General features: G+C 36.1%; 1 protein-coding gene across 1 annotated transcript in view; it reads right to left on the bottom strand.

Annotated features, from left to right (window-relative positions):
* Positions 1–3,887: 3,887 nt before the first annotated feature.
* Positions 3,888–12,816, bottom strand: part of LOC121979537 (probable sodium/metabolite cotransporter BASS4, chloroplastic) — a 32,429-nt gene continuing 23,500 nt past the window's right edge. The window contains exons 6-7 of the mRNA XM_042531526.1: positions 4,207–4,308; positions 3,888–4,122 (exon numbers count right to left, since the gene is read on the bottom strand). Coding sequence (XP_042387460.1) covers positions 4,048–4,122; positions 4,207–4,308 — 177 coding nt within the window. The 3' untranslated portion in view covers positions 3,888–4,047. The remainder of the gene's footprint in view (positions 4,123–4,206; positions 4,309–12,816) is intronic.

Genomic DNA, 12,816 nt, shown 5'->3' with positions numbered 1-12,816 from the left:
TTTCAGCCAGAGCATCTCACAAGCACACTAGGCTTAACTTGCTTGTGTATGAAAACACTTAGAATGTTGTGAGATGTATAGGGTACTGCTTGGACTTAAGAATGCTTATGTCTGTGCATCGACATAAGTCAGGGCAATAAATATCATATTTACATTAATCAAGTTAAGTTATCCTATCTTAGTCAAATCTAACTGGATCACTGATTTAAGTTGACTAACCAAGTGAAAGCTATTGCTCTTCAGGTAAGCAGCTAGTAACTAATAGTTAGACATTTGGCTAAGGTAATTAAGTATTTAGTTTTAATTTTTTAATTACTCATGTTTGGACTTTAGGATTTTTGGAAAAGAGAGCTAACTCTTCTTTCAAATTGACTTACTCTTCTAAGTGAAAGTGGACTTAGCTAAAGTTTTACAAGTTGATACTATTTAAGCTAAATATTTTTCAAATTTAACTAAGTAAAATTAATTTTTGAATCTCTAATTTTTTTTAAGTTTTATCAAATATTTTTGTTCGCTCTTTTTACACTATTTTTTTTAAAGTTACTTTTCAAAATCAACAAACTTAGATAAAAACTTCTTTCCAAACTTAGTTTCTGGATTTTTTTTAAGGAAAAAGTTTTGTTAATCTAAGTACTTTCTAAAAAAAAATAGATTATTTTTAAACTAAGCTCCCTACTTAACTTTTGATAAAAGTTTTTTCTATTCATTCACTTAGCTAAAAAGTCTACAAGAAAATTTATTCTAAAAGCTAAGTGTTTATCAAAATGTTTTGAACCTCCTATTTAAGCTAAGTTAGTTTTAAATAAAATATTTACTCTTTAAGGTTTTAAAAATCTTTCTAAAGCTAAAATTTTATAATTCATCTATCTTTCTAAAGCTAAGTTTTTGATAGCTAAGTTTTGGTTCTTCAAACCTATTGAAAAGCTAAGAAAATTTTCCACTTCTTTGTTCTTATTTACTTTACTTTCTTTTTGTTATTTCTTTTGATATATGGCAAAGGGGGAGAGTATAAGAAAATTCAAATCTAAAAATCTATATAAAGAAAATTTAGGGGAGCTTTTATTAAGGGGGAGCTTTGTGCTTAAATTTATTTATGCTTGTACTGTTCAGTTATGCTTGCACTGTCATTGAAATTCTTTACAACATTATTTCTTTATGTCTTTTTACTTAACTTTGAATTTCTGTTATCATAATCAAAAAGTGAGAAATTGTTGGTGCAGGAAGCATTCGATGATCGAACCTGGATTTTGATAATGGCAAAGGATTCAAAGTTAAGATTATTAGTGATCTAATGTGTTGAATGAGCTTGCAAGAAAAGTCCTAAGGTATCTTAGGCAAAAGTCCTAGCTGCGGTTAGGTAGACAGGAAAACCCTAGAGGGTGGAAATCCTAGGTCCTAGGGGTGGTAACCCTAGGTGAAAAGCCTTAGCGGGTCGAGGTCTTCGGGCAAAGGTCCTAGAGTCGAGGACTCTAGGTGGAAAGTCCTGGTGTCGCGAACCAGGTGAAAGACTGGGTAGGTCGTGGAGCGGGCGTCCAGCAGAAAGACCTGAAGACTCGGGCGCTGAGCAAAAGTCCAGTCGGTCTGGAGGACCGGTCTGACAACAGGTATACTCTCCTGAGTGGAGTAGGTGAGGACGCATTCCCCGAAGAGGGAACAGTAGGCGTCGGTTCAACCTAGGGTTTCCGGTCGGAAATCCGAAGTCAAGATCGGACAATCCGATGACTGTCAAATATCTTTGTTTACCTTATTATTATGTGCTAACTTTGTGTTGCAAGATATTTTTGGGACTAACATATCTTGCAGGGATAAAGGAGCAAGCTTTGCCTCGGATGAATAGTACCCGAGGCGCCCTCCATGGAAATTAGAGGCGCCTCGGGTGCAAAGGCTGAGGGGTGCACAGCGAAGCTAGAGGCACCCTCATGGAGTGCTGAGGCGCCTCAGACGACATTGAAGGCACCCTCCAAGAGGTTAGAGACGCCCTCAAGTGGATAAGCAACGAAGAAGTCAGGCCTTATCCACGCGCGACTGACTCAGTGATTGAAGGCGCCCTCAAGGGGCTTGAAGACGCCCTCAAGGGGCTTGAAGGCGCCCTCAACAGCCTTTATAAGGCAATTTCGACCCGTAGCTTGCATGAATCACAATTTGACAACCCTTCTTTCGTGTGCTGCTCAAGAGACGTTTCAACAAAGATATAACAAAACTCCGACAACCAAAAGTTTCAGTTGCTATTTTTCATTGTCGGTATAATTGTTATTTCAATTTTAATATTGTACTTTAAAGTTGTACCTTTTCCAAGCTTATAGTGATTGTCCGAAGTAAACGCTCAACGAGCGTGGGCCTTAGAGTAGAAGTCGCCCAAGGCTCCGAACCAAATAAAAACACTTGGGTCTTTCTATGTTGTGTTTTAATTTCCACTGCATTTACTCGATAGTTTTTCGAATACGAAAAGTGAAAGCCATGAGCGCTATTCCCCCTCTCCCTTCCTCTAGCGCGTCTCGATCCAACAATATCAACTTATCTAGTGTTCCTATGCTAATTATCAATCTAGCTGGACTATGCTAAGTCTCATCAAATTTTTCAATCTTGTATACTTGATAAATAAATTATTTGGACTAACTGCACTAATAATATTATATATGAAAGATAATCTATTTTGACTTTTAACTCTTTAGAAACTCAAATGTTATTTGATGATTAGATGAGAATGGTAAAAATATATATATAAGGAATGTAACTTTCATTAGATTAAATAGAATTTGATATTAAAGGAACTATCACTATTAGAATCAGAATAAAAAATGAAAGTAAGTAAACATTACTTCCTAAAATAATAAAAGTAAAAAAAAGTAAGCGAACAACATAAACTTTAATTTTCTTATACTTAATGAGATACGTAGACATGTTAAATAAAATAAAAAAATTTATATTTTTAAATATTAAAATATAAATAATAACCTTAAATCATCATGAATTGTGAATGAAAACCTAATCAACGATTCCAAACCAGGAACTATAACTATCTTTCAAGGTTCTGAAAAGAGTCAATATTTTTTGAATTGTCGAACCATTAGTTCATGCTAGGGTCAAATTTGCCCTTGACTATGCAAAGTTGGAAGATGCATATTTCACCCCTAATAAGGATTGCAATATGCAGTAGTTTTAAAGTTATATATGCTGTAACAATTTTGACGAAAACTGCTATAAATATCTAAGACTCTTCCAAATGTTCGACAAATTATTACATTATGCTCCCTTAGAAGTTCGAAGGTATATTTATCTTCCACCCCTAATCTTATTGCATCATACAGTAGTTCTAACCATATATATGTTCATAGTAGTTTTATTAAATTTATACAAGAAACTAATCTTATCTAGATGTTTGATAACTTATTACTGTGTTTTCTAGATATAGTGACTTAGAAGGTGCATTTATCTTCCACTCTTGATCAGTATTACATCATTGCATCATGTAATACTTTTAAAAATATTTTAACTAAAATTGTTACAAGAAACTAGCCTCATCTAGATGTTTGACAAATCATTGCATTGTCTTTTCTAAACCCTAGAGTATTATAAGGTGCATTTATCTTCCACACAGACTAGTGTTGTATCTGTACTATGCATATTCATAGTATAGCAATTTTAACAAAAACTACTTCAAGGGCCTAACCTCATCAAATTGATTAAAATTTCAGATTAAATTTCAAAAAAATAAAACAACAATTATATAAAATTCATATTAAAAATTAATTAGAAAGTCAATTTGAATAAGTTAGTTATACTTTGCATAAATTTCGAAAACATCTTACCAATATAAATAAATAAATTACTAATTGGTTCATGTGACGTTTGAAACCCGTCTACCAACGCAAACCAATAAGTATATGTTGGAGATGAGGATTTAGGCATAAACATTCATACAAAGTAATCATAAACAACGCACAGCCTGACAACGTTAACAAAGGTCATCTAAAAGAAGTATGAGCTTAAAAATCAAGGCAATCAGTTTTAGTATGCAGATCAATTTTTGTAGTAGTTATGAAGGCTCTAAACTTCTTTTGTCGCAGCAGACATTTGATCCTTCCTCAGCCATAGGTTTACAATAAACGAATCAATGATAATCTGCAGAAGAATTATCATGTAGATGTGATTCATGTGAAAAGGAACATCCATGAATTTAAAAGAAACTTCACTGAATGATTTCACCTGAATAATATGCGCAGCAACGCAGGGTAGGACCAAAAGTCCAGGCTCGCCTAGTGCTCCGTGGAGCTGTTCGACCACAGCAACCAATACAGGAAGAGTTTTCTGCAGGATGACACACCAGGATGGATAATTTTGCAGTGAATGCAATCTTTATAATGCTAAATTTAGTACTAAAACTTTCTTTAGCATCAGCCACGGTGCCTAAAAGGGAACAAGGCATTTGTTCTTTTTATCAGCTAAACCGTCCGATCTAAAAAACAAAAGGTTTTGTTGCCGTCCTCGCAAAGAGAGTAGCGTCTATGCTAACTATTTGAAGTGGCTACAAATGCAACTCATTCCTCTATTTAGCCTTATGCAAGGCAACTTTACCCATAATAATATCAAGATCCCTCGACTCATTTTTAATTCCGTTAACTATAATTTTCTGTGGCCTTCTTTTTTCCTTTAATATATGTAACTACATCTTATAAAATATATTGGTCATGCAAGAACATATTCATACTATTTAAACAAAATTACTTGTTTTTATACCAAAAAACCAAAAAGAAAATTTTGCCAGGAAATTGAGTGATTAACCTCTGAATCTAAATGAAGCTGATTAGATTTATAATTTGATTAATTAATACAATTGAGTGATTAATTGCATCATCTGTTTAAAATGAAATTCTAATTAACTGATAATTCTATTTAAAATACTTTGGCATAGTTAAGGTCAAGTTCAAAGTCATGACCTTCCAGCTACCTACCAAAGCTGGTCAAGTTCAACAAATGAGTTAGACCTTCCAGCAACCTACCAGAGCAAGTATTCGGTAAGGTCGAGCTGGAGGAATATGGTTAGGGTATCGAGACAGAGAAACATAGAAAGGAGAGAAAAGTAAACAAATAATTACTTCATTGATTTATCAATGTAGATATTAATCATATTTATACAAATTGTCTAAAACGATATATAGAAAATATTATGACAAATATGGTGATAGGGAATATGTATGCAATCTTAGTAATCATAGAAATAACAATAATTATGGTTGTGATTGTAGCACCGAATACGATATATCTTTCTCAATTGGAATCAATTTATGATCATCGTCCTGGACTACTATTTTTGTCTTCATTACCCTCGGAAAACTCTATACGAGGTGTAGAGCGTTGAGTTTGGTTATCAATCTATTAGAATATTGTTTGGATAACGGCTTAGTAAAGATGTTAATAAGCTGAACCTTTGTAGAGATACAAGAGTGATAGTTGTTTAGCCGCTACACATTCTCGCACAAAGTGAAAATCAATTTCCACATATGAGCATGCAAACTGGATTTGCAACAAGATACATTGCTCCAATGTTATCACACCATATTTTAGGTGTAACACCAGTAGCAAGATGCAGTTTCAAAAGAAGAGATTCAAGCTAAATCATTTCGTATGTTAAATAGGCTATAGCTTTTTGTTTAGACTTGGTGCCTAAGCAAGTTATAGTAGGTTGCTTTTTACAATGCGACATGAGATTTTGTACCAGAAATATTGCATATCCACCAATACAATGTTTGTCTTTAGGAGAGTCGGCCCAATTGCATCATTATAGGCATTCAACTCTTGTGAGGAATGACGATACAAAAAGAGATCAATCCTCTTAACACCTTTCCAATATTGTTCAGAGGGAGCATGCATGAACTGACAATCCCAGAAACAATGTCAAGTCATGTGATAGTGACATATTGTACTTCAATACATCTAAAGATTTTCCATAAGAGGAGAGGATGAAGGTGTAGAGAAGTTGCATACAATAATAGGTGTAGAAATAGGACAAGCACCACTCATTTTAGCCTATTGGAGAATCTAAAATAATTGACATGATTTACATGGCTGATCTTTTCTGATAATTAGATTTATAATTTGATAGATTAATAAAAATGACTGATTATTTGTATCATCTTTTTAAAATGAAAGCCTAATAATTATGTTTTAAGAGAATGCAACTTTTACTATTTGTATCAGCCATGTGTTCTGTAGAATTTTAATATTTCATATAATTATTACTTAACCAACCTAAGTAAATTTGAGGAATCATCAAGTAACTTGAAATTATCATTAGGATAATGGACCTATTAACTTGGCATAAAAACAATTAATTTATTTGGTCTGATTGTAGTTGTAAATCTTCAAATTAATCCCAAGCCCAAATATATTTAATCCCTGATTTAAGGAAAGAGAAATTTGTGCTATGTTTATTGTTTAATTAATAATTAACCATAACAATCGTTTGAGAGATCAGAACCAGCAAATTTCTGGAATGTGGCAGTGTCTAACTAGGATCCGAGTTGTCTGATGCGGCAACAATAGGATTTACCATCCTTACAAAGGCAGTAGTATACAAGTGGCACACCATGGTGGGTAAGTGCGCCCCTCCAAAAGAATACAGGAGATTCTTCATATTTTAGGTATGTGTTTTATGCTTTTATGTTTATGAAGTGTGCACACTAATAAATCTCTTACCAAGGTTCAACATCTTGAACCGTGTCAGAGTTTTGATCATTGACTGCAAAGAGAAATCAATTAATCTATTTGGTCTGAGGTAGTTAGTAAATCTTCAAATTAATACTGGATCTAAATATATGATAGGTTTCTTGTTTAATTAATAGAAGATTTCAGTAAAATTTTTAATTTGTTAACCATAGGATTCTAGTTCAGATTTCTAGTAAACTAAACCTAAGGATTTTACTAGGATTGCTCGTTTATTATTTCTAGATAAATAGTAGGAAAAAAAGGCAACAATTTTTTGAGAGGTCAGAAGTAACAAATTTATGGTATGCAGTGATGCCTAATTAGAATCTGAGCTATAGCAACAATAGGATTTACCATCTTTATGAGGACAATGGCATACAATTGACACACTAGTGAGTGGGTGCACTTTGGAACTTTCTTCATGTTTATATATAATTATGTTTATGAGGTGTGCCCACTAAAATATTTCTTTATCTTTTACCTAAGATTCAAAATCTTAAACTGTGAGAGAGTTTTGATGTATGGTGAAGAAGAAGAATTAAGACAATTATATACCCGTGTTTAAACTTTAGGTTTCATCTTGAATGTTACAGTTTTAACATTATTTTGCATAGCACAAGCTATGAAAAAATAATAACATTATCTTCACCTTCACCTGTGTTGTATTATAGTGTCGACATAACACGATACTCTTCAACATGTTGACACGATACTCTTCAACATGTTTGACGTTGCAACATAACAAACTACATGTGGCTAGTAGTATCAAATTTCTGCAATATGTTTCTGTTGGAATAAAGAGTTTTTTAATATTCATCATATTTCAGGAGAATTACATATGCTTATATAGCCACACAACCCTAAGCATCAACTTATTAACAAAAGATAAAAAGACTTATCTACCCTTGCTTTTCACAACACTCCCCCTCAAGTTGAACATATATATCAAACATGTTTAACTTGCTAAGAGAAGAGTCAAACACAACTTGGGGTATAGCTTTTGTAAACATATCAGCAAGTTGATCCTCAGACTTAACATAAGGCAGACATAGCTCTCCAGAATCAAGTCTCTCCCGAATAAAGTGACGGTCAATCTCAATGTGTTTAGTCCGGTCATGTTGTACTGGATTATTTGCAATATTGATTGCTGTCTTGTTGTCGCAATACAACCTGAGAGGAATTCAACCTTTAATCCTATGTCTGTCAACAGAAAATTCAGCCACAACATCTCTGCAAGACCATGTGCCATGGCTCGATATTCAGCTTCAGCACTGGACCGTGCACAAACATTTTGTTTCTTACTCCTCCAAGTTACCAAGTTTCCTCCCAAAAAAGTGCAATAGCCAGAAGTGGACCTTCTATCATCTCGAGAACCAGCCCAGTCTGCATCAGAATAGCATTCCACCTTCAGATCACCACCTCCTTTAAACAGCAAGCCTTTTCCAGGACATGATTTCAAGTACCTTAGAATCCTGTCAACAGCCTTCATGTGGATAGTTTTAGGAGCATGCATGTACTGGCTTACTACACTAACAGCATAGGTGATGTCAGGCCTAGTCATAGATAAATAGAGTAATTTTCCAACCAGCCTTTGATACGTTCCCTTTTCCAGACTTGTAAGATCTTCCCCACTAGAACTAGTAAGATCATGATTTACTTCTATAGGAGTAGACGCTGGCCGAGAACCCAGCTTCCCTGTCTCCTTGAGTAAGTCCAACACATATTTTCTCTGACATACATAGATTCCTTTCTTTGATCGAGCGACTTCAATACCCAGGAAGTACTTCAATGATCCAAGGTCTTTAATTTCAAATTCTGATGTTAACTTGGACTTAAGAGCCTGGATTTCTACCTCATCATCCCCTGTAACTATCATATCATCAACATAAACCAAAAGAATGGTAGTGCTGTCCTTTTTCCTTTTTATAAAGAGTGTATGATCAGCATTCCCTTGTTTAAAACCAAACAATATCATGACTTTGCAAAACCTATCAAACCATGCTCTGGGAGATTGTTTAAGCCCATACAAAGCTTTTCTTAGCTTGCAAACCTTTCCTTTTGTTTCAATTCCAGGCGGTGGCAACATGTATACTTCTTCATAAAGGTCACCATTCAAGAAGGCATTTTTAACATCTAACTGAAATAGAGGCCAATCATATTGAGCAGCAAGAGAAAGAATTACCCTAACCGAGTTCAGCTTTGCAACTGGTGCGAAAGTTTCCAAGTAATCTACCCCATATGTTTGGGTGAATCCCTTGGCAACAAGTCCGGCTTTATATCTAATCACTTCAACCTCTGAGTTATACTTGATAGCATAGACCCATTTAGAACCAACCAAGTTCTTCCCCTTTGGGGGATCAACTAATTCCCAAGTACCATTTCTGTTAAGAGCCTCCATTTCTTCATTCATTGCTTCCTGCCACCTTGAATCCCTTACAGCTTCATAATAGGAAGAAGGTATAGCATGGTTTGATAATTGTGAAACAAATGCATGATATGAAGGAGACAAACGAGAGTATGAAACATGGTTGGAGATAGGATGTTGAGTACATGACCTGACACCTTTTCTAATAGCAACCGGAAGGTCCAGCTCGTTCATATTTAGAGGTGCGGTTGGCTCAACTGATGAGGATAACTGCTTCACAGGATCAGGAGCCAAAGCATCCGATTCAACCAGCCGATCAATAGTAGGGTCTTGCTTGTGTCTTCGTCGTTTATAAGTAATAATATCTGGTGAAGACTGTGCTCCTAGTGATGGAGCATCTTTTCCCAGTGATGGAGCATCTTTTCTATTTTCTATGACATCCAGTGGAATAGGAGAAGAAACCACTTGAGGAACGACCACTTGAGGAACAAAGGAAGAGGTAATATTCTCCCCCTGAGGATGAAACTGAGGAGAATAATAAGACTCAGACTCAAAGAAAGTAACATCCTTCAAGATATATCTCGTCCTAGTAATAGGATCAAAGCACTTGTAGCCTTTCTGGCAAGTGGAATACCCTATAAAAACTCCTCGTATAGAACGAGGATCAAGTTTAGAAGATTTGGGCTTAAGAACATGTATAAAACAAAGTGAACCAAAAACCCGAGGTGTAAGGGAGAACAACTCTACACTAGGATGAAGAATAGTGAGAGGACACCGGTTCCCGAGACCTTTAGATGGCAATCGATTGATGAGATAAGCAGCGGCAAGAACAGCATCAGCCCAGAAATATTTGGGTAAGTGACGTTGAAATAAAAGTGCACGGGCTGTTTCAAGAATATGACGATTCTTTCTCTCGGCCACTCCATTTTGTTGTGGTGTGTAGGGACAAGATGACTCATGAAGAATTCCTGAGTCTTCAAGAAAAGTATTTAGAGACTGTGCAAAGTACTCACGGGCATTGTCAGAACGAAGAATCTTCACCTTTGAGTTAAATTGGGTTTCAACCATTCTACAAAAATTTTGAATGAGACGAGGAACTTCTTCCCTGGTTTTCATCAAATAAAGTCATGTACAATGGGTGTAATCATCAATAAAAGATAGAAAATATCGATAGTCATCCAAAGAAGTCACAGGAGAGGGCCCCCACACATCCGAATGAACAAGATCAAATGGAGACAAATTCTTCTTTAAAGACTCAGAAAAATGTGTTCTACAATGTTTGGATAACTGACAGATTTCACATTGAAATGACTGAAGAGAAACAGAAAGGAACAGACTAGGGAATAAAATTTTCAAAGACTGAAAAGACAAATGTCCCAACCGAGAATGCCATAAAAGAATTTCTTGATGCTTAGTTCCCAAACACTTGGCTGCAGATTTCAGAGCAGATGTTGTTTCAAGCTGGTAATAATAAAGACCCCCTACTTCACGGCCAGTCCCAATCGTCTGCTTGGTCTCGAGATCCTGGAAGACACAATGATCAGGGAAAAAGGTTACGGAGCAGTGTAGTTGTTTAGTAATGCTACTAACAGAAAGTAAATTAATAGAGACGGAAGGAACGTGAAGTGCAGAGGATAGGAAAAAATGATCTGTAAGTTTTATGGAACCTTTGCCAGCAACAGTGGCTTTGGTTCCATCTGCAATGATCACTTTCTCCTGCCCAGAGGATAAAGAATAAGAAATAAAGGAGTTAACAGCATTTGTCATGTGATCCGTAGCTCCTGAATCAATGACTCAGGGGCTGTAAAAACTGGACCAGTAACACTTAATCCCTGGCCACGGATACCTGTGTGCGCTTGAAATGGAGTAGAATCTGCAGGAGTAGAGGCCGAAGATGAAGCCTGAAGCCGAGAGAGAAGATGTTGGAGGTTAACAATATCAGTAGAAGACAATCCTGTGATAGAGGACACAGAGGAGCCAATAGTCTCTTCACTTTCTAACTTTTGGATAGCAATATTACTACTATTAGGAGCCTTCTTAGCATTGTGCTTAAATTTTTCAGGTTTCTTTTCTGGATATTTTTCCCAACAGAAATCTGAATCATGATTAGTTCTCTTGCAGTGCCGACAAAATCTGTCTCCTTGTCTTTTAGTTCCCCCAGGCCGAAACTTGTTTGCAGAACCAATAAAGACAGAGGTCTCCCCAATCGAAGGACCTCCAGTGGAAATCCCCTTGTTATTCATGGTCCTTTTTCTACCTTCTTCACTTAGAATTTTGTAGTAAACTTGTTCTAGAGAAGGAGTAGGATCAAGACCAAGAATTTGCCCTTTTAAACTCTCAAACTCTGCAGTAAGTCCATCTAAAAATTTAATAATTCTGTCTTTTTCCAGAAGCTTTAAATATCTCTGATGATCATCAGTGGAGCTCCAATTTTCCATCCGGTAGTAGTCAAACTCATCCCACAGTCTCTTCAGAGTAGCAAAATAGTTGGCGACTGACATAGAACCTTGTTCAAGTTTCAAAATTTGACTGCTGATCTGATAAGTACACAGCATATCATGTCGACGTCCATACATCTGCTCCAGTGTCTTCCACATGTCGTACGCTGTTTTGTTATGAAGAATGACTTGTTTGATGCCAGAATTAACAGAGTTAAGCATCCAAGTCATTAATTGAATATTGTCACGCCGCCAAGTGCGAAAACTAGGATCCTTTTCATCTGGTTTCACTTTAGTGCCATGAAGAATATCAAGTTTATCATGGCCTTCGACATAAAGTTCAACATCAACTGTCCAAGATGCATAATTTGTCTCAGACAATTTTTCTGATACTATCTGAAGACCGGACCCTCCAGTGCCTGTCATTGTGAAAACCGGTTGTACCTGTCCTAAAGAAGACATAGGGTTCGCAGAAATCCCCGAGGTTTCGCTAGCGTTGTCCGCCATTAAAATTTTTTTGGAAGGGGTGGCGGCAGTAGACTGGGCTGAAGAAAAAAAAATTCGAGAGAAGGCGAAGTGCAGGAATTCACAGCAGTTTGAAGAAGCTGCTGCTCTCCGGTGACCAGCAGATCACTGCAGCTTTGCCGGTGAAGTTGGGGCGGTGGCAACCTTGTGGGCACCTTCGGGAAGGAGATCTGCACGTGGTAGAGAGAAGGGAAGAAAGCTTGGTCGGCGCCAAGAGATCGCGATGAAGAAAGGAAGAGGAAAGCTTGGTCGGCGCTAGGGCAAAGAGGAAGAAGATGCGCCGACGGCTAGGGTTAGGGTTAGGGATCGGAACTTTGCTCTGATACCATGTTGGAATAAAGAGTTTTTTAATATTCATCATATTTAAGGAGAATTACATATGCTTATATAGCCACACAACCCTAAGCATCAACTTATTAACAAAAGATAAAAAGACTTATCTATCCTTGCTTCTCACAACAGTTTCAACTGCCACCAAACATGGTATGAGATTTCAAATCATGCTTCTACGTTTTATGCAAATCAAAACTAATTGTCAATATTTCTCTCAACATATATATTTAGTCTAATAACCATTTGACATTAACTCTAAGGAAATTCTGCATCTATGCAATGACTGTATCAACTGATCTTACTTAAAAAAATTATTGAAATTTTGGAGTGCAGTCTTGTGAGCTGGTTCAGAAGAACTTTAAATGCCTTTAGAGATGTATGTTTCTTTTGTTCATTTAGTAGTTTATATAGTTTTAATAAATATCATCCCAGCATATTTTAGACAATTTA

The sequence above is a fragment of the Zingiber officinale genome, chromosome 5A, assembly GCF_018446385.1.
Source record: "Zingiber officinale cultivar Zhangliang chromosome 5A, Zo_v1.1, whole genome shotgun sequence".
NCBI classification, from domain to species: domain Eukaryota; kingdom Viridiplantae; phylum Streptophyta; class Magnoliopsida; order Zingiberales; family Zingiberaceae; genus Zingiber; species Zingiber officinale.
Note: the sequence above shows the minus strand (reverse complement) of the source record. Positions and strands in the feature narration are given on the sequence as shown.